At 39.3% G+C, this 21,587-nt stretch overlaps 1 protein-coding gene across 4 annotated transcripts in view; it reads left to right on the top strand.

Annotated features, from left to right (window-relative positions):
• Positions 1 to 21,587, top strand: part of mcf2la (mcf.2 cell line derived transforming sequence-like a) — a 47,359-nt gene that overhangs the window by 12,598 nt on the left and 13,174 nt on the right. For all 4 annotated transcript variants that reach the window (XM_072397943.1, XM_072397941.1, XM_072397942.1 and 1 more), the window contains exons 2-6: positions 8,954 to 9,037; positions 12,354 to 12,468; positions 14,522 to 14,612; positions 21,188 to 21,301; positions 21,412 to 21,528. In XM_072397943.1, the coding sequence (XP_072254044.1) occupies positions 8,954 to 9,037; positions 12,354 to 12,468; positions 14,522 to 14,612; positions 21,188 to 21,301; positions 21,412 to 21,528 (521 nt within the window). The remainder of the gene's footprint in view (positions 1 to 8,953; positions 9,038 to 12,353; positions 12,469 to 14,521; positions 14,613 to 21,187; positions 21,302 to 21,411; positions 21,529 to 21,587) is intronic.

Here is a 21,587-nt window from a genome sequence, read left to right as displayed (position 1 = left end):
GGAGGATCAGCCTCAAATTTCTTGCTCTTCTTCTGCATGCCTTCAATGGCAATGCCACCACCTAAACTGGGCTGCCACAGTGACGTTTAAAAGCGAAGAGTTCTCCCAAGGCACATTGTATTTGTTTGTCCCCTTAGGAGTCATAAAGAAAGATGGCAGCACAAATGTGGCTGCCGTCCCGTGTAGAAAGACCTGCTGCACAAAAAGATATTTGGTTTCTTTTAAGGTAATAAAAACACAACAATTAATTTTGCAAAGTGATTCGATATGTATAGAAACATAATTTTCCTTGTTATTGCGATATACTGCACCTTTACAGGTGTTGGTTTCCTTTTGTTACTTTGTTTTTTTGAGACCAGGTCAAAGTTTTTGAGTTCACTTGCGACGGCCAATTGAAAAATGGCGTTCAGTGTATCCAGTGTTTGTTGTGTCCTGTGCTCATTTGTCTTCTCCTCGCCAAATTTTATGGTAAATACCTGAACTTCTAACACAGACTCACACCAAACTGTGCCACAATGTGATTTTGATTCAAAAAATTATTTTATTGTGTACAAGACGACAGAAAAAAGACTGTATTAGGTGAAAGAAGGGGCCAGCAGGGGCCTCACACACTGAACTGTCAAGTAAGTTTGTCTCCATTCTGAACCAGTTAATTTTGAACTCTGTTTAATTTTACACTTCATATTTGTCTTCACTAGCTGCTTAAAAATTACTTGATTATGATACATAAATAAACTACATAAAACATGCACCTGAAGAAAACTTGCTGCTTCAAGTTGTTAGGTGTCTGGAGACAATTAACAGCAATTAACCCATCCAGCACAAATCAGTAGATGATCTCTTTTAATTGCTGAATGCAAACTTGAAAAGCTGTTTGTTTATTAATTTGTACACACAGAAAATCAGTTGTTTGTCCTTTGAAATAATTCAAACTCCACTAATGAAATCTGAAAACAGATTTGCTTGAGTTGATCAATGGGAACAAAGCCGGAGAAGGATCGCATCTTTGTGTGTTGTGACGGTGGCGCAGACTGTAGACAGAGGGACAGTAGTGTGTTGTTTTGCCAAGATGATGATGCCAAAATCTACTCAGTAGATCAGGGCTCAGTGCCAGTGACAGAGCTAAGCATGAAGCTGCTGTTTTGTCTCCCTAAATCAGAGCATCACCATTGGCTTCTTGGCCTTTCTTAGACAGTCGTATAATAAGGAACTTAAATATTAAAAAGAAAATTGAAAAATTTGTATAGGTGTGGTGTTTGTATAGGTATTTAAGTGGATGTATGATGCACAGTGGAATTGTTCCATTTAAAAATAAGACATATACTGTTATGTATATTAATAAATACGTTATTATGTCAATATACATTAATTAGTTTGTCATAATCCTTTAATGCTTCCAGAAAATCAAATATAAGACTCAAATGAATATTCTTCAGTTTCACAGCTGTGACTTCAGAAAACAAAGAGGAACCCAGTCATATGAACATATGATATTTTAATGTTTGTCCGGCTGTGTTGAGCCACACTAATTTGTACTTTAGGTGTGGGGATGGGCACAAACCCACGTAGACACAAACACACATTCCAGGCCACTGTTGGTCCTGTGACCCACTTGTTATTTGGCGCGGTGTGTGCGCATACCAGCCACTGTCCTGTATGCGTGATGCTGCTGCGCCGGAGCGACAGATGGAGCTTTGGTAAACCCAGACTTTAATGCCACATAAATAGAGCTTGGATTCCCTCACACGAGTGCAAACATAGGAACACACACACTTGCCTGTAGACTAGGAGGCAGACCATTGCTGTGCTACATGTAAAACTAACTCACAGTTGGCCGTGTCTCTGTCGGCATTTGATACCAACAGAGAAACTTTTGACCCTCCACCACACCCTCACCAGACACACACACACCTCGTTTCTCCAACCTTGTGCTGTTGAGTCTACATTCCAAGTTGGTCCTTTCCATTTGGTGCATACCAGAGCAGCAGATGAAGAACTCGAGGCCCCAGCGAAGCCTGAGTCTTGGACAGTGTCTTTTACAAGGTTTTTTTTGCTATTCTGATGCTGTGCAGGAAATCCAGGATGCACACTTGAAATTTAGATCAGAAGTTACTGATGTGAGGCTGAACTCTTGTAACTGTTTCAACCAAGAAATTTGTGCATTTTTGTTGGGTGTATTTCACATGTCTTTGTCCCACTTTATGATCAAATCTTCAAGCTATCAGTGAAATCATCAGTAACTCCTCTACTTATTTACACCTTGCATCTGTAATGGTTCCACTAAAATGGTGTTGGAGGAGCACGCATCTCTGTAAATGTAATTTAAATCAGACCTGTTTGATGCTAAAATATTGGAGCACAAGACAAAAATTTGAATTAGAAATCAACTGTGGACTCTCCATGTTGATTAGGTCATCTCTGTGTGGTCAGACATGTCAGGCTTGTTTTTGTTTGCATAAATCACAGCCAGGGTCCTGTGTGTGTGCTCATGTGCATGTTTGAGCCAACATCAGACAGCTCTCCAGCTTCCTGCGACTTTGAACTTTGACCAGCCCCCATCACCGACGGCCATTAACAAGCAGAGAACAGCTGTTTGTTGTATTTGAACCGACAATGTGTGTTTGGCAAGGAAAACCTGTAGGAACATGACTTGGGGCACAAAGGAGGTTGACATGTGTGAGAATAATAGACACTGACAACAATCCCCTTTTTATAAGTCTCAAATGAGCAGTTTCCTGCCATCCACCTCTAATTGTTGACATACCTGAAGTTTGTCTTGTTTTGCAAATGGGGAATTTATGCAATAATGTTATAAAGGAGTGTTGGTGGAAAAGAAAGGCATACACGCACACATAGGAGTGGGGGCTCGAAGGAACAACAGTGCCTGTTATTAAGTCTTCCTCTTGAATCTGGCTAACAGAATTATACTGTCAAGCATGTGTTAACACAGACGTGAACATTCTTCTGTTTTAGACTACAGTGTTTAATTTAATGGAATTAAAGCCTCGGTGCATTTCATCCAAGTTTAGAAATCTAGATAAGATTGTCATCAGAAAACATAGAAATAGAATTTGCACTTGCAAATTGTTGTTTTGGGACTACCTCTGTCTAAAGAAACAACTGCTACCTGTGAAACAAATAGAAATAACTATTTGTTTGAGGCCATATTTACTTGGTTAGGAATGGATGGTTTGGCTTCGAATACAGCCTCTCTCAACAGTTTCCCCAGATGTTAAAGGGCACCTGGCGTGTTACAGCGTGACATAAAGGGGTGAGTGTCTGTAACGCATGTAATGTGCTGTGCGTGAGACAAACTACAACAAGTGTTTGATTATTGAAGGAAAAAGATTATCTGAAACTGTGCTGGATGTTAACAGTAATAGTAATGTTCAAAGTCATAGTCAAATTTATTTGTATAGCACATTTCATGTACAAAACAATTCAAAGTGCTTTACATAAAATAAAAGCATTGCAGCAGGGAGCAGAGAAAGCATTAAAAATATGTAGAAGAATATAAATAGAAAGAAATAAAATCATTAAAATGAATAAAAACAAGCAACAGTCTCGATAAGTTCAAAGATACCGTGCAGATTTCATGCATGGACACATGAGAAAAGAAATGTTTTTAACCTGAATTTAAAAATGTCTACATTTGGTGACAGTTTAATCTCCAGTGGCAGTTTGTTCCACTTGTTTGCAGCATAACAGCTAAATGCTGCTTCACCGTGTTTAGTCTGGACTCTGGACTGGACCAGCTGACCTGAGTCCTTGGATCTAGGAGCTTTGCTGGGTTTATATTCTCTGATCATGTCACTGATGTATTTTGGGCTTAAACCGTTCTGGGATTTGTAAACCATCAGTAGGCTTTTAAAATCTATCCTGTGACTGACTGGAAGCCAGTGTAAAGATTTTAAAACTGGTGTAATGTGTTCAGAACTCTTAGTCCTGGTTAAAACTTTAGCAGCAGCGTTCTGGATGAGCTGCAGATGTTTAATGCTCTTTTTGGGAAGTCCAGCTAAAAGACCATTACAGTAATCGAGTCTACTGGAGATGAATGCATGGATGAGTTTCTCCTGGTCTTTTTGGGAGAGAAAACCTTTAATTTTGTTGACGTTTCTGAGTTGGTAAAAAGCTGCCTTGGTGACAGCTTTGATGTGACTGCTGAAAGTCAGATCTGAGTCTATCAACACTCCAAGGTTACGAACTTGTTCAGTGATTGTAAGGGCCCGAGTCTCAAGATATTTACCAATGCTGACCTCCTTCTCTTTGCTACCAAACAGAATGATCTCAGTTTTGTCTTAATTTCATTGTATACGTTTCTCTCTCATCCATGACTGTATTTCCTCCAGACACTGACAAAGTACATCTGCTGGGCTGCAGTTCAGAAGAATTTTTGCTTCCAGCGACTGTAACTTTAACGAGCCCAAAGGTTTTTTGTTTTACTGTAAACTGATCTTGTGACTGCATTTGATCTAAGATATGACAACAACACTGTCCAGCCTTAAAATGAAATAGTGAAAAAATGCCACTGGGGTTAGACAGTGTGGTGTTGCTCCTGACCACAGAGAGAGATCACATCCACAGTATCAGCAACTGCCGGGCCAACGCATTAAATATGTAGGCATGTGTAAAGAAACCCTGTCCTCCATTTCATCTCATTGAGATGAGAGCACCTCTACCCCCCCCTTGACTGCATCATTTGCCCCTCTTCCCCTCCTCCACCTCTTCACTATCCTTTCACCCCTTTAAACCCAGGGCTTATTTTGTCAAAGATGCACATAATTGGGAATTCAGTGAGAGACACTCAATGTGAGATGGCCCTGTTTGGTTCCCTGAAATGTGTAGTGGAATCCCTCTCATATGGTATATAAATGTAAAATGATGTATGTAAGTTAGCGCATATGTACCTGCTTAAGTACCTGTTATGCTGGGACACAACTAAGTTTAATTTCAACTTTAACACTTTAATTTAACAGCAGAATCCAGATGATTATGGGGAGCTGAGCTCAACATAATAGAAAAGAGTTTAATGGTGTAATATTTACTTTTAATGTGAACATTGTTTGGTCATGTTCTATTCTTCAGCTAAGCCTTTGAGAAAAAGGATGAATGAACTGGGGAGCCTGGGGGAAGGGTGCCATGAGGTGGGGGGGAAATTCTTTCTAGGCCCCCCATAATCACTATTTGTGTTTGGCAGCATTGCCCCACTTCTGGTGTGTATGTATGTGTGTGTGTGTGTGTGTGTGTGTGTGTATGTGTGTGTGTGTTGTTTAGTGGGTAAAAGGGTTCACTTGCAGCCCTGCCACTATAGTTTAATTTCATTCATTCCATTGGGGACAAAGCACAGTTTTAGGGCAGCAGCAGCAGTGAAAAGCTGCTTGACGCCTGCATGTCTGATATATCTGCAGCATTCACTCGTATAACTATGAGCACCGTGTAGTTTCTTTCCGCTTAATGAATTTTTTATTACGTGTATAGTTAAGTCTGTTTTTATCTTTTCTATTGGTCTTTCAATCCCCATACCAAGTTTTGAGTTCTTGCAAATATTTATTTTGTGAATAGTTTGTTGTTGTTGTGACTGGAAATAACATGAACAATGTCCTATATTATTCATATGCTGTCTTAATATTCAGTGACCCTGTCAACGGCTTCCTTTTTTGATTTTTATCTAAAACCAAAATCATCCATAAAGACAAGGAAATTACCATTTTGGACTTTTTTTTTTACTTTCTGGAATAGCACTCTCAATAGATGCTAACTGAATCTAAAGCGGTTGAGCAAAATCTACATTCCAATGGTTTAATTCTGACATTGAGCTTCAAAGATAAATGTCTTCTTCTATTCTAAATCGTACTGTTTGTATGGTGACTTATAGATTGGCTTGTTGCATTTTCTACTCACACGCACACAAATATATCCAGTATCAAAGACTACTGTACATGACTGGCTGTGATCCAAAGTCGGGGTCTTAGTCAGAGCTTACACTTGACACTCTGAACTGACAGCTGCCCCAGTGAGCTTACACATGTGTGATATGTGGCACCACACTTGCTCACACACAGTCTGCCTCATATATATCAGATGTCCACTAATGTTGATCATAAAATGTTCAGGTGAACATTTATCAGCTTTCCCCTTGGCTTATCTTTACAGGAAGGAACTTTTCATTATTCACGTCACAGCAAAGCAACCCCTCTCTTCCACCTTTTCCTCTTTGTGTAGCTGTTTTTGCTGCAGTTGCACACTGGTTGACATCGCTTGGCTTAAATTAGAGCTTCATAAACTCTTTCTCTAATCCAACCTGCATCCACCTGCCTCTAGACCCTTTCCTTTAGTCTTTCCTCTTCCCATTTTTCTTGCATCGACTCATTTGCTGACACAGTTTTGCCCTTTTTCCCCCCCTTTGCACTTTTCTTTGTATTACTTATAGATCATAATCAATCTCTGTTTTCAATCAGTATTATTTGTCCAGAATTTCACTAAGTCCTTTCTTTTAATGGTCTCTTAAACGTCAGTCTATACATGATTCACTGACATCCAGAGCCTTGCTCATGACTAATCAGCATTTTCTCCATATGTGAGTGTGACAGACAGTGTTTTACATCTCCACGATGGACTCATGCATCACCAAAACTACTATAATTTGTGTTTTGCTTGCTTCGTCATAGTGAAGATGTTGAAAACAGGGGCCAAGTGTATGCCAAACATTCAACAAACAGCTGCTTACATTCCCACACTTGCTGCTCTGCACTGAGTGTGGACTGGACATTATATTTATAGTGTGTAGTATGAGTCACTGTCTGGCCAATAGTATGCTGACACACTGTATGTAGCATTACTGAAGATCTAAGCTCTTAATCTGATGGGTTTCTTCATCATATAGAGTAGCTGCAGAGAAGCACAAAAGTGTCAGTATATGCATTTTTCAAGATTAAATAAATAAATCACATCCATTGTTTGGATAATAGTGCCTGAAAAACAATATTTATGATGGAGAATGCAAGCTGCATGATCCCTTGAAATGCTTTACAGTAGTTTGGGGCACCTGCTGAACTTAGATGACAAACACCAGATATGCTAAATATATCAACATTGTATTTGTATAAGTCTAGTAGCGTTAGGGAGTGGCTTGTGTGGCTGTGGACGTATTTACCTTTTGTTAATGTTGGATTTTAACAGGTTTCAAGTAAGGCCAGTCACACAGAAGACATGTCTGACAAGTCTTTATTATTGTGAATTCAGTCTGAGTTCTGCTTACCTAGCATTGTAAACATTTACAGTCAGAAAATGACAAAGAGATGCAAAATTGACTGGACAAAGAAGCAAAATTACAGCAAATGTGTAAAACTACAAAGTAGCACATATTGGCTGAAAAGAGATTTTGTCTTCACGGAGACAAAAAATGAAAAAAAAAGCAGATGTCCACAAGGATGCACAATTTGGCCAAAGACATTACACATTACCACAAAAGTAAGCAGAATTCCTGCAAAGAAACATCTGATTGCTTAAAATGACCAAAAAATGTATGCAAACTGAACACAAAAGGACAGAAAATGACCATAAATATATGCAAAATGAGCGCTATGTTCAAAAGGAGACACATTTGCAAAGAGAGATACAAAATTACCACAGAAAGACACAAAATTAAATTAAAAGATGCACAATCAAAAGAAGGAAGCTCATAGTGACTACAGAACAAGACCTAATGACTGCAAATTGACATGAAATGACTTTAAAGAGTGTCCCAAAGAGTTGCATTAGCTTCAAATGGACACAAAACAACCACCAAAAGACTCAACACATCTTGTCTGTTCTATACAAGTGGGAGGCTTTTTCCAAGTCTGTGTCCAGGGGCCTGTCGCCTCACAATCTGTCTGTGATTGTAATAAGGAATAAGATTTCAGCTGTCTAGTTACAGAGAAGGTTATGGGGCTTTTGAATCTGCACTGAACCCACCCTTTCATCTCTTGGGCTTTCAAACTCAAGAGAATCTCGGTGACATTTTAACTGGATGTCTTACAGTCACTCCTGTGGGATGATTTGAGGGGATGGCTCATCTTTTGAGTGTGAACAGTTTGTTTGGTTTGCACTTACATGATAATTAATGTCTCTTTCTGGCAGTTCCACCACTGTGTCTGGAAACCTTGCCACACTTGCTCACAGGACTGTCAGTGCCAGCCTTTGTCTACATGCACACACGCCTCATTGTGAGCCTCCATCATGCACACAAAGATGAGACGTTCTCAGTTTATATTCACAGATGCACATATGATTGTACACTATTGACGAACCAGTGCTTGTGTTTGGCATGCATGGGTCACACATGGCAACCAAATGAAAGGGGAGGGGGATGCTTTTTCTCTGCCTACATGTCTGAGCGGGCTAAATGAGATTACTGTAATCCAGCTAGACCAGAGAGAAGAGGAAATCCAAATGCTGTTTACTTCATCCACTCTCTACCTCACTTTCACCCCATATTCCCATTCTGCTCCACTCATTTCTCCCTTTTCCATACTTCCTTTTTACACTTACTTCCTATCCCTCTCCCATTGTTTATACCTGAGGAGGCTAAACATTTTACTGATGAATTAGACATATGAGTGCTAACTACCAAATGGGTTATGATGGATTATTGACTCCCTATCAGAATGTGGCCAGAGCACTCCCTGCTGTATGATTTCTTGTGCATATTTCTAATATTTTGTGGTCTCATCTAATCTGACCTTCTTAATGTTTGCCAGACGTCTTCATCCAACAGAATAAATGACACATTTACTTTCCATTTGCTTCAGTTGACACTGCTCAGCTCTGACTGCAATCAGCTGCCTGTAACAGCGAAGCGCTGAGATCTTCCAACAACAAGGCCACCAGCTGTGTATTATGCTAATGAGTGAAAAGGATATTTCTGTGTGCACTGAGACGTTCTAATATTTCTTTCTATTTCTTTGTCTAGATGACATCCTACAGAGAGAAGATGTTCCTCTGTGTGCAGCTGAAATTGGATCCGAACTTCAGAAACAGTTTGCCATCCTGCCAGGTTGGTTTGGTTTGTTTCTCCCCTGAGCGCAGCTCATGCACTGCTTTAAGAAGGGGTGAAGTCATACATTTAAGCAGATTGAAAAATTTAACTGAACTCCAAAAACATAAAAAATACATTGATTGATGCAATAAATCCTAATAAGTACAACATTGCAACTTTTTACATAATCATGTTTGTTTGCCTAAGCTAAAGAGGTGAAACTCAGGATGAACTAGTGACATCCAGATAGATTACATTAGATTTAACATTTCGGGTCGTCCCTGCAAAAAAATAAGTTACAAATTAAAAGGGAATTTAGTTGAAAATGGGGCAAATCAAGATTACCATAATGAAACAGCTCTACAAGCTTTAAAACTGCAGCTCTTCTGTGTGTCATTGTTTCTGTGCAGCCTTGTCCTATCAGAAGTCAGGATAAATCTGTTGAAATGTTCGCCTAATGGTAAAATGATAAAGAAATTAAATAATAAAACTGTGTGACAAGAAAACTAAAAGGACATGTAACACAGATTTGTCATCTGGACTCCAGAAATAGCTCCACATCTAAGTGCAGAGACTTAAAAGGCACTGTTTGAAAGGCTGTGGGTCTTTGGATATTTGTTTCTGTTTTTGTATGTGTTAGTCTGGATATTTTTGTCCTAAAATAATAAAATTCATGTGTACCTAACTCCTTGGTTTAAGCTTCAGTCTTAACTTAATAAACCAGTTGTTTACTAGAAAACCTAGCAAAATTACTAGTCTTGTGAAGAAAGATGACAGTATGAGGCTTTTTGCTGATGCTCATCATCCTTTTGAAAGGTCCGCTTCTGGTTCAACGTCAGAGCACCTCAAACTATCTTCAAACATTTATTGACACTGTATGACACAGAATCCCTGATTGAATTAATGTAGTTAAGCTGCCCGGCTCCTGCAGTAGTGAAGTAACCCTAAATCATAACACTTCCACTGCCGTGCATCATAGTCAGTATGAGATTCGTCTCCTGAAAAGCTGTTGTTATCCCAGAAATGTCTGCTATTACAGTTGTGTTCTTCTGTTCAGAGCACATAATTCCCAAAAGACAGAAAAACTGTGCATCTGCATTCTTTTTAGCGGATTTATAAAGTTGTGCATGCATGCGGACCTCCTTTATAAATCTACATCATTGTGAAAATGTACTCCTTTGCACAAGCCTGAATTCCTCTCCCATTTTAGGCCATGCGTAGATGCAGCCACTGCCCTAATTAGTACCTTGCATATAAAAACATTGTTTGCATCGCAAGTAAATCTGTTTTATTTTGAGCCAGCTATGTAAGATCAGATCAAACAACCCTTCAGAGGTGAAAAAAAAAAAAAAAAAAAGGTCAGATTTTAAATGTGAGGCCAAAACATGCATCAGTTCCCACAGGACATCATGTCAGGGCTACAGGTGGGGGACCGGCCACCCCTGCCTAATCTTCAACAGATTAAAGCATTTACAGTACACAGCCTTTCTAGGAGATGATCAGGAGGTCGGCAGAGAGAAATGTACAGATAAATCTCAGGATATGTGCTGTTTTCTGATACAGTCTTTGGTAACCGAAAGCAATTTATGCCAGCATTGTGCCAGAAAATCACAATGATTGGTAAATCCCTGTTCTCTTTTTAAATTCTCATTATCAAGGTCTTCCAGTCATCCTGACTCATGACTGTGATGCAGAGCTGCAGCTTTTTATAGCACCCACAATTAAGTAAGAGTACATAATGAGAAAAACACGTGTTTCTATCCTGTTCTTGTAAAATTGTTGGTTTTGCTTTATATTAAGTACATATTCGTCCTTTCTAACCACCTGTCATATGCATGATTTTTTGTGCATACACATCATTAATGCATCTGGCATCCTGTAGTTTGTCTCTGATGCTCATTTTGGACATAAGCTCTTCTTTGAGAATTGTTTTTGCCTCAGTTTGAATTCACTGGAGTGACCAGTGTTTGATATAAATGTAAAGAATGAATTTAAATCCATTTGAATGATTTTATTTTACATTGTATGGAGATCTTATAATACTTCTTGCCAAACTAATTGGTATTCACAACCTTTTTTGCATTGGCATACGTGTTAGTAACAAAGACAGCACCAGGTTCTAGATGGCTTTGACTGGGCAGGTTCCACCGTAAAGGGGTGGAATCAGTCATTGGAACTTAATCCTTCAATGCAAGTTAAATGTACTAACTTTTTTCATATTTTGTAGTTTTTTCTTTTCAGCTATATGTACTAGCTTTATCTATAGAGGCTGTTTCAAACGAGATCAATACATGTAGTCGATGGACCTGTTTATTTTAAGATTGTAAGTGATTTTTCAAGGCTTCTCATATTGAACTTCAGAGGTCTTTTTCTGTATTGTAAACATTTGAACTTTAAAAAAAAAAAAAAAAAAAATCATAAACAGTTTGTCATTACTACAGAGCACACAGCCTATCAAGCCACCACACCACATGGTTCAAGCTTCCAAAAAATCCAAAAAACATGCCTGAAAATCTCATTACTATCAAACATGATGGGATTGCCTGTGAATCCATGTGAAAAAGCACGTTTGTATGGTAACAAGTAATTTTTAAACTGTAAAACATCAAGGAAGAATCAGTCTGCGTGAAAAAGAGAGTTCAGCTTGGCCAGTTTTGGACATCTCTGTAGGAAAAGTTCCTCTTTCCTCAGTTCCCAATGACAAGCTTACTCAGACGGGAGACAGACAGACAGTCATGACCAACCACTTGCACAGAAAAGCACACAAGGCAACATAAGCATACACGTAGGACCATGTGTTGGGTTACCATGACAATCATGGCTGCTCAGTGAATAATTCATGCCAGCAATGATGTACTGTGCAACTTGACCCACCAGAGAAAGACAAGGCCAAGTGTGGGATTGCATGTGTTTGGACCCTTTTGGTTTTATAGCTGGGATACTTCCAACTATGGGTATGGGTCAGTATGTGACGGGATTTTTATGCAAGTAGAAAGTCAGGTTTGGTCCAGTTAACTTACACTATTGTCATGCAGCTCTGTTTTATTATCTGAGTCTATAATCCCAAGTTTATTCCCACAGAAAAATAATACAAAATGAAAATTAAGTCAAAGAAGAGTAACTCAAGATTAATTATAAGGAACTGGTACACTTACATCTACTGTATAATCTTTCTTACATTGTCCTGGTGACTTCTTAGAATTAGGATTCAGAGACGGTTAAGAAATTATCCATCCAGCTGTCAGCAGGTCAATAGAAAATCCACAGCACCAGGTTGACACCAAGCCTGATTGTCACCCTTGTGTGAACTGTTCCCTGACCTGTGTGTCTCTAGGGGGTCGTGGGATGAACGGCAGCCCCATCATCATCTTCCCAGAGTCCCCGGCTTTCAATGAGCTTGAAGAAGGAGAAATTCATAATGTGCTCGGCTACCTCACAAGTGTCCCCAGGTCAGTGTCACACACAAACACACATGCTCATGCACGTTTTCCACTATGTCCTTTGGTCTGGAAAGTGAAGTGAGGTGCAATACCATGTGGTGCCAACAGATGCCAGTACAATACTAAAGGGACACAAGGAAAGAGCCATAAAAGATTGAAAGAAATGCATTTAAATGAGAATGAAAGATTTTAAGACAAGAGAAAAAATATTGAGCTTGTTAAAGAAGAATTAAGATTGTATTCCTCCCATTGAAAATTTTCTGATCTTCAAGTAGATATAAATGGAATATAGACACAATTTGCAAATATTTTTTCTCATAAATGCTGCAGTGACCCTTCTGAAACAAAAGGTTTTGGTTTTTGCTTGAGGCTCTGTTGGTAGTTAATCCACACCTCCTCTCATCTATCTGTTCTTATCACACACTTTTTCTCCTTTCTCTCTATTCCTAATCACTCTCCCCTCCCTCCTTTCACCTTTCCTTTATCACTGAGCACCTCATTCCCCTCACACAAGCACGCTCTTCTACACATAATTAAGGGGAGGATAAAGCATGAGGATGCATCTGTATATCCATATGAGTGGGTCATGGCGGCTTTTTTTTGTGTAGCTCATCACCTTTTATATATAACACCCCCCTCCCCAACCCTCTGAGTCCCCTCCCTCTCTCCCCACCAGCTACTTGCACCATGCTGCCACTCAGCTGCACTCTGAGCTCTGATTGGCTATGGGCGAGCAGCAGGCTGCAGAGCTCAGCTGTAATTGGCAGGAGGTGGCTGGCGGAGGAGCAAAGAGAGGAGGAGAAGGAGGAGGGAGATGCTCTGCAAGGATGGGAACGGTCACCTCTCTCCATCTGCGAGCCACAAACACTGGATGAACACAGAAAAAGGAAGATTTAAGGATTCTTTTTGGATAACAGTGGAACATTGAAGAATTTTTGTATGTGTTTTTCTATCCTGGAATATCAAGATTTTCCTCAATTATTCAGTCACGAGGTTTGGATATTTTTTCCAGTAGATGGACTGAGGATCTGCTGTTGCAGCATTCACTCGGTACATCATCTTAGCGTCTCTGTGTGGATGTGTGCAATGATGAAAATTGGCATTTAATGACACCCAGATGGGCAAGATCAGCAGTATTTTTACGCTGGGCTCACAGTCTGTGTGTGTGTGTGCGTTTTGTTCTTGAATATTGAGCCTCAGTGTTTTTAGGTGTTAGGATACATGTCAGTTTGTCCAACAGGACCTTTGCTGAAAATGCTGCACCCCCCAGCACACACACACACACACACACACACACACACACACACACACACACACACGCACACCTATGCACAAACATTAGCTTAATGAGGCTGCTACATATGGCCCTGCCTGTGGAATGAATGGCAAGATTTTCACGAACACACTGATGCAGAGCCAAGGTTGCCATGGCAATCCTAATGATTGCAGATGACAAATGATGACTGCAGACACATCAGCAGTTGGCAGCAACATTTTAACCTTTTATTAGCACCCCTTTTGAATCACTGAACATGTATCCAATCAGAATCTCAAATTAAAGCACTAAAGACGCTCCAAAGCAATGTCAGTCAGTGAAAGCTTTAATATGTGCACTTTCAGGCATGAAAAATCTCCTCATGTGGCATAAAAATTAGGCTTTTAACATGTTTAAATCATATGAACTCTGCTGAAAATTACATAATACCTGCCACATCCCCCCGAGATCAGAGTAATGAGTGATGAAGATACATTTGAAGGTTTTTTTCAAGCTTACTATGCTCATTTGGATATCTTTTAGAGACTTACAAGAGCATGAGTCTGTAATTTGATCAAGTGGGCTCCTGTACATAGAGTCCACTGCCATGCAGGACACACATTCCCACATGCGGCATAAAGGCCCTCTGTCGGAATACTCTCTTTTCACGTGTTTTGATCTTTTTTCTAGACCCGACACTTGCAAGATGTTGACTTAAACAGTACACGCCCTCCCCTTATCTAACAGACACACACAAACCCAGAAAAGTGGTTTTCGTGGTGATAAGTGTGTGCTTTTCTCCTGCAGCGTTGCAGCATCAGGAGTGGGTTTCATCCTGGTCATCGATCGACGGCAGGACCGATGGGCCGCCGTCAAAGCCACCCTGCTTCGCATTGCAGTAAGATCCTGTTTTAACTGTGTGTGAGCTTGTGATTGTTGGACAGAGAGTGGAGAATCTGCCCCAGGTTTTTACTGGACCAGTTTGTTTGTGTGAATCATTTGCTGAAGAAATACCACTTACAACCACAAATAGCTGTTTTGGAGCGTGTGCATTAGTCTGCGTGTGTTAATGCTTGTTTTAACACAGGTCTGTGGTTGCTGTTGCTGGTGTCAGCTGTCCGTGGGTATAATTTGGTGTGTCACCACTAAGAATAATGACTGTTTTGGCATTTTTTCTGTGAGTTGGTAATTGCAGTAAGGGCTGTGTATTATTCATGAGGTGCATATTGAAGGGATATGTACTGGGAGTTCAGCAATATCTGTGTATCTTAGTTGATGTTGAAATGAAGAGGGGAGTTAAAAATAGTATATTACGCTGTAGTGGATGGTGGAGTCTAATACCCACATACATAGTACATTCACATGTTGTGAATGTACTATATATGTGGGTGTTCGTAATGAGATACACTCCTGTTGGGACAAAAAAACTATATTGAATCCTCACATTTTTAACCAGTAGTCTAATTCTGTAAATTTTTTTAACCACGAGCCTTGGATCTGTGTTCCATTAGCCTACTTTGTGGACAGTTTCAAACTTTCACTGGTGTCTTTGATACAGTGAGGGAGAGGGCTGGAAAGAGAGGGGATCAATGGATGGCTTAAAGGTGGAAGAAATTATGGTGTCTTGGCAGATTCCTCTGTGTAAACTTTGGTTATCAAATATGAATAAACATTAAAAACAAAAAAACAACAACTTTTTAATAGACTAGAGAGACAAGAAGCAAACTTATTCCATGCTCGATGTTCAACCCTTTTACTAACAAGGGATAAATAAAAGTAGACTGCAATGATAAGCTGAGGACTTAAATTAGGAAATAGTAGAAAACATATCAACTTATCAAACGAATAACTGGAATTTGACACCAGTTCCAAAAATGTCTATTTATTCCTCTGTGCTGCGGCACCTCTTATTTCAACATCACTCTGTAAGTCTTTGAAAACTGAGGCGATGGCGATGATGTTGTAATATGTGATGGATGTTGTTTGGTAGTTTGTCTGGATAGCAGCAACTGTTGCTCCAAAATGTTTGTATGCATATTTTTAGTTTCAATGGTGCCCTCACAGATATGGAAGTTACTTAAGTCAGGATTTCTAAAAAGTACATCTAAATTTTGATCAACACTTTTTCACTCTGCATTATTCCATCATATCAGAGTCCAGAGCAGGCAGCAGCATTTCTGCATTCTGGTTATGTTTTTTCTCTTTGTGTGGTTGAGTCTTAACTTGTATTTGTAGATCCAGCGTTTAACTGTGTTCAGACAATAGTGTTTAGAAATGTTCCTGAGCTCATGCTGTGACTTCCACCACAGAATTATGTCTGATGTCTGATCGTCTGAAGGCCAGTTTTCCAGTTCCTCTCTTTTACTGATATCAGTATTTGTACTAATTATGACATTCTAAATTCAGGTTTTCTCTTACATTTTTGAGTTACTCTTAAAATCTATTTGCCCAAAAACCTTCTTTGGAATGTGTTTTATACCCAATGATGTTCTCCCTGTGCTAGCTTTTTTGAGCTTTTTCTCATATATATATTAGAATTGTGACATTTTGAGCAAGAAAAGGCTGAAATAAAAGGATTTGTACATTTTAGACAACATCTCTATTTTTTTCAAACAAGGCTGTATATTATCTTTGCATTGTTAATCAGTAGCTAAGGCACATATTTATATAATCAATATAGTCAACACATTAACAGTGAATCACTGATAGTTGCAACCAAATAAGAAGCTTCTTCATTTTTTGGTGTTTTTGGTTTTTAACAGAAAATTTACAGTCTAATTGTCTAATTTAGTGAAAAACATTTTCACAAAATGATCTCTCTGGGGGACACTGAACTGTTTTACTTTGATTTTCAATGATGCTATCCATTAGATGTTTCACTGCTTCTTCTACAAATTCCTTAATTGATTTTTTTTTTCATTGTCTTCAATGCTTTTGAATACGATTTTGAATCATATTAACCAGCCCTGCCAGCAGGAGGATGGGGCTTCACCACACCCTTCACATCTGTTGTCTGGATGCTCATCTTGTATAACACCGTTTAGCATGTCCAATTTGTGCTAATTTATGCAAATGTATGCTAATTGGACACTGATTATCATTAGGCCTAATAGTTTTTCTACAGTATTTCAAAGAAACTATGCCCTCAGTGGCAGTAAGCCATTATGGGACTCTTTACTTTAGTAGCTGAAGTAATGTACTCAAAGAAAACATCTGCACACTTGAGACATTGGAATATTATAACAGCATTGAAAGGGACCCTGGTGGAAAGCATGGGTTTACTTGATTGGACAGGACGGATTAGTACTTGTCTTCTTGCTACTGGCTGTTACTGTAAAATCATGTGACACTGTGAGCAAAAGCTAATAAAGATACGAAGGAAGAGATGAGTTTTTTACCCCCTAGAAAATTATTAATGATGTAATTGGAGTCAGCATTACTATTGATGAAGAATACGTTTAGATCAGTGTCTGATTGACAAGTTATCACCATTCATTTGATGTAAATATAAATCATTAAATTAGATAGATGAGGAGATCAATACTACACTCTCAAAGCTGTCAGGGCGAGCAGCTAGTGAGCTTATTTTTGTACAACCAAGGAGAAGTATTGTTCTTCCTGTTTGTTTTACTCCAAAAGCAGCTAAATCCACCAACCACCGCCTGTGACAGATTATACATTATTTTTTATCTTCATAAAATTATAAATCCACGTTAAAACATAAATCTTGTGTCTGCAAGTTCCAACAATGTATGGAAACCATTGCTTTTCTTACACGTTTTACCTTTCTGTTCATTGCTCAGCCTTTATTCTCTCTGAATTCAACCAGCAAAAGATAATATTGATGAAACCATGATGATTTATGTCTCAACCTGAAACAACATAATTCAGAGTGGTAGTTGAGTTTATCAGCAGGGTAGCAGAAGCCTCTCTGCAGGATCTCTCCTCCTGCCTTTATCTCCTACTCTCATTACCTTTCTTCCCTCTTTTTTCCTTCCTTCCTTCCTTCCATCCATCACTTCACTCTTCTGTTCTGCTTTTGTGTTTCCACTCTCTCTATCCGTGCCCTCTGGGGTAATCCTCTTCACTTTTAAAAGGGAGTGTGTATTCCTTCTTTCAGCCATTTTTGTTTAAATGTTTCTCCTTGCAGTCTACCCTTAAAAACTGGTATAATGATGTGACAAACATAAATAAAGAAGATAATATGATTGGCTAATAAATCCAAAACAAATTGTTATTTAGAGTAAAACTTATGCAAACCAGCAGATTCAGTAGCTCGACATAGACACAATGCTACAGCTTTTATTCTCTTTCATGTTTTACGTAGAGAGAGCAGAACATTAAGTTCACAATCGTATTATAACTTAACCTGAAGGCATAAAGAGCAGGTGGGGGGAGGAGGTGCCTCATATCCTGTCCTTCTCAGGCCCCCTCACTGTTGGGGATGTCCCTGTTGGGCATGTCTGCTTTGTCCACCAGCCAATGACACTCAGTCTTACTGGAGGGTGAAGGTTGTTCATCCTCCCATGAGAAGCACTCTTCATCAAGGCCATTCAAGGGCACTTGCTGCCATTTGCTTCTCTGGCAGAAAGAATGGAAAAAATTGGCGTGGGCAGCATTGTCATGTAAAGCCAGAGATTAGAGTAAAACATGCGCACTGTGCTGCTCACAAGTCTAGTACTTTTTGTATTTCTAATACAGTTTAAATTAAGTTAAGTATTAGGCTTTCCTTCCTAAAATTAAATGAACCTCTTTAGATAATTTGGTTATATTTCCCCTGTATGTATCACTTATCAGGTTCAGTCAGTGACCAAAGAAAAGCATCGCTTCCCTGACCTAGAGAGCATAAATCCCTCTGGGTTATCACTCATGTTCATGGTGTCTTGTTCTCTATCTCATCTTTTGGTTGCTTGTCATCTGCTCCTTGTCTTTCTGCTTCAACAAAAGGCTCCAGATTTGCTGACTTTAGATACAACATTCAAATACTAGAATGTATGTCAACATGCCGTCTAGTAGAAAGTTTAAAAAGGGGAACACTTTTATCTCTGTTGCAGTCCATCTTAGCCTAATAAATAAACCGTCACTCAACTATATTGAATAATTGCTGCAGGGCGAAGAGGCAGATGGCTCTGTCATCTGCCGCAAACAAGAGGCCTGAATTCATTGCAACAAATAGTATCAGCTGAAATAGCTTGAGTGATGCTGAATTCAGGATTTAAACTGCAGTGGGATGTTCTTCATGTTCAAAAGCTGAAAGATAGGAGGGGGAGGTTTAAGCACATGAATGGAGGTGGTTTTAATATGGTGCCTGTCCAGCTCCCAGGAGAACAATGTGGATGTCATTAGAGGACATGCCAGCAGAGGTTTTCCCTGTCCACCCATCCTTCCTCCCTGCTTCCTCACCGACAGAATATGAATCAGCCCGGTCAACATTCTAATCCTTATCATTTATTAATGCATTCTTTTTATCTGTGAGAGTTGTATGCAAGCAGGTGTCCAGGGAAGCGTGTGCATATTTGCATATATCTGTGTTGGTGTGTCGGTGGGACGCACCGAGCAGCATGCACATTGTCATGTTAATGCGGGGTTACAAAGGAAACCAAGACCTCAGGGTTTATTGAATTTAATGACTTCCAGCATGAAAATATGAGATGTAATGCTCACTGAGCTTTGCTGGCGGAGGAACAACGTCAATAAAAACACTGCATTTAAAAACGAAGACACTGCATTTTCATGTTAGACATGCACTCTGACTTGTCAGCTTTTATCTTGATCTGCAAATGAAATTTGAAAGCACCAACTAACTTCAATTAGGAGGCTTGTGATGTTATTTTAAAAGTAGAATATTTCAACTTTGGGTTTATATTGAAGAACTTTCCGACCTGGCTGTTCTTCATCAACATCACAGCAAGCATAGTTTGTATTTGTGTGAGAGTGAGACAGAATTAAAGACTAGAAGAGAATAGCAGAGTTTTTTTTCTTTTTTCATGCTTGCAGATTTCTCTGTATCATCGCTCTCTGTTGCATCCTGTCATCCACTCTTTCTGCACATCTTCCTCTGTGTTTTCCAAGGAAAATGGTTTCCATGGCAATGCAGTACAGGGCATTTTGTGACCATGATGTATGCACCCCGTCCTCCTTCTAGACCATATTACAACCATGTAATGTATTTTCATAGAGAACTGATTCATTAAAACGCTTGTAGCGTATGTAATTCTGATGAATGTAGCACCAGTTACCTGATTTCATAGAGACTGGATGTTATTTCCTGACACCTGCTAGAACCAGTGTTCAAACCTAATTAAACATTAATGGAAAAAAGATATGTTATTGAAAATAACTATTTCAAAGTGACAGGAGCTCATTAACAGAAAAACCTGCCATGTCTGAGTTTTGAGAAGTGTATTGCAGCAATTAAAATGTCCTGCGCTTGTCTCACATGTCTGAGGCTGCCTCTGGTCTGGAGAGTGTGTGCACGTTTGTGTGCGTGTGTGTGTACATGTCAGCCTACAATGATTTATCACGTCTAACAGGGTGAAGCAATTCACTCAGGGTTTCAGAGGAAGCCATATCCGATAAAGTCTTTCAGCTGAGTGGCCTCTTGGGCCGTTGTTTGTCTTTGTAAAAGGCTCTGCTGGTTATCGTGGATGTAAAGAGATTAAAACTGCGGTAACTCCCAACGTAACATTACTACAATGAAATACAAAGATTTTAGACATTATAAACTAAGATTTTTATTTATTGTAAACCTTATGTCTCATACATTTACAGTACATTAAAAGCCCACTTTACTTTAGAGTGTACAAACTGTAACTTCTTTGGTAGACACTTTTATTTTTGATGTCTGTTGCAGTGACTTAATGTAAATGACTTATTAAACAGTATCTTCTATCCTAGAAGGACACACCAAACAACAAACAAACAAACAGACGTTACCTAAACGTAGACAACTGCCAAATTAAATGATTACAATAAGACATGGAAAGGATACAAAGAGATGAAAAATGAGTCATGTGAGACACATAATGCTGTGTGACACAAGTTAACTAAAATGACTGAAATCAGATACAGAATAGCTAGAATAGCTTTATTTCTTGACTGTCCGGGTTTTGTTGATAGGATAACTGCCCTTCTGAGTTTAGGGGCCAGTTTCATATCCATCCACAAGTCATGTTTCATAGGAATATGCTGACTAAGCAGATTGAATTGTGCACTGTAGAGTAAAACATGGCTCAGTATCCAAGAAACGTTGCGGTAATGACAAGATTTCTTTCTTTTTTTGCTTTTATGAATTTTTTGGGGGCACTAGACATTTGGATTTATTATTTGATAGTTTCTTGGCTCTTTATGCTCAGAAAAAATTGGTATTTCCAATTATCAACATTGGGGCAGATCGCTAATTCTTTCCACAGCTGACATACAATAGTAGCAGATGGACAAACACATTTCTGTCCCTCTCTTTTCGTCTTTCAGGGTTCATTTCCAGCGAACTTGCACTTGGTTTTGGTGTTACGTCCCACTACTTTGTTCCAGCGGACTCTCTCGGACTTACTGTTCAAGTTCAACAAGGATGAGTTCAAAATGAAGGTGCCGGTATGGCTTCTACTCTGCATGTGTTTGCACGTGTTTGGGATTACCTTAATAATAAGAAGAAAATGAATCATATAATCAACTCACTGTGTTGGTGTGTTTGTCAGGTGGTGATGCTGAGCTCAGTGACTGAGCTCCATGCGTATATCGACCCAGGGCAACTCACCACAGAACTCGGAGGCACACAGGAATACTGCCATGACAGCTGGATCTCACACCGTACTGTACGTACACCCACAATTTTTTTCTTTTTCTTTAATCGCACAATGCACCCTTTTCAAAT

Source organism: Leuresthes tenuis, unplaced genomic scaffold, assembly GCF_036924035.1.
Source record: "Leuresthes tenuis unplaced genomic scaffold, fLeuTen1.0.hap1 SCAF_1, whole genome shotgun sequence".
Lineage (NCBI taxonomy): Eukaryota > Metazoa > Chordata > Actinopteri > Atheriniformes > Atherinopsidae > Leuresthes > Leuresthes tenuis.
Note: the sequence above shows the minus strand (reverse complement) of the source record. Positions and strands in the feature narration are given on the sequence as shown.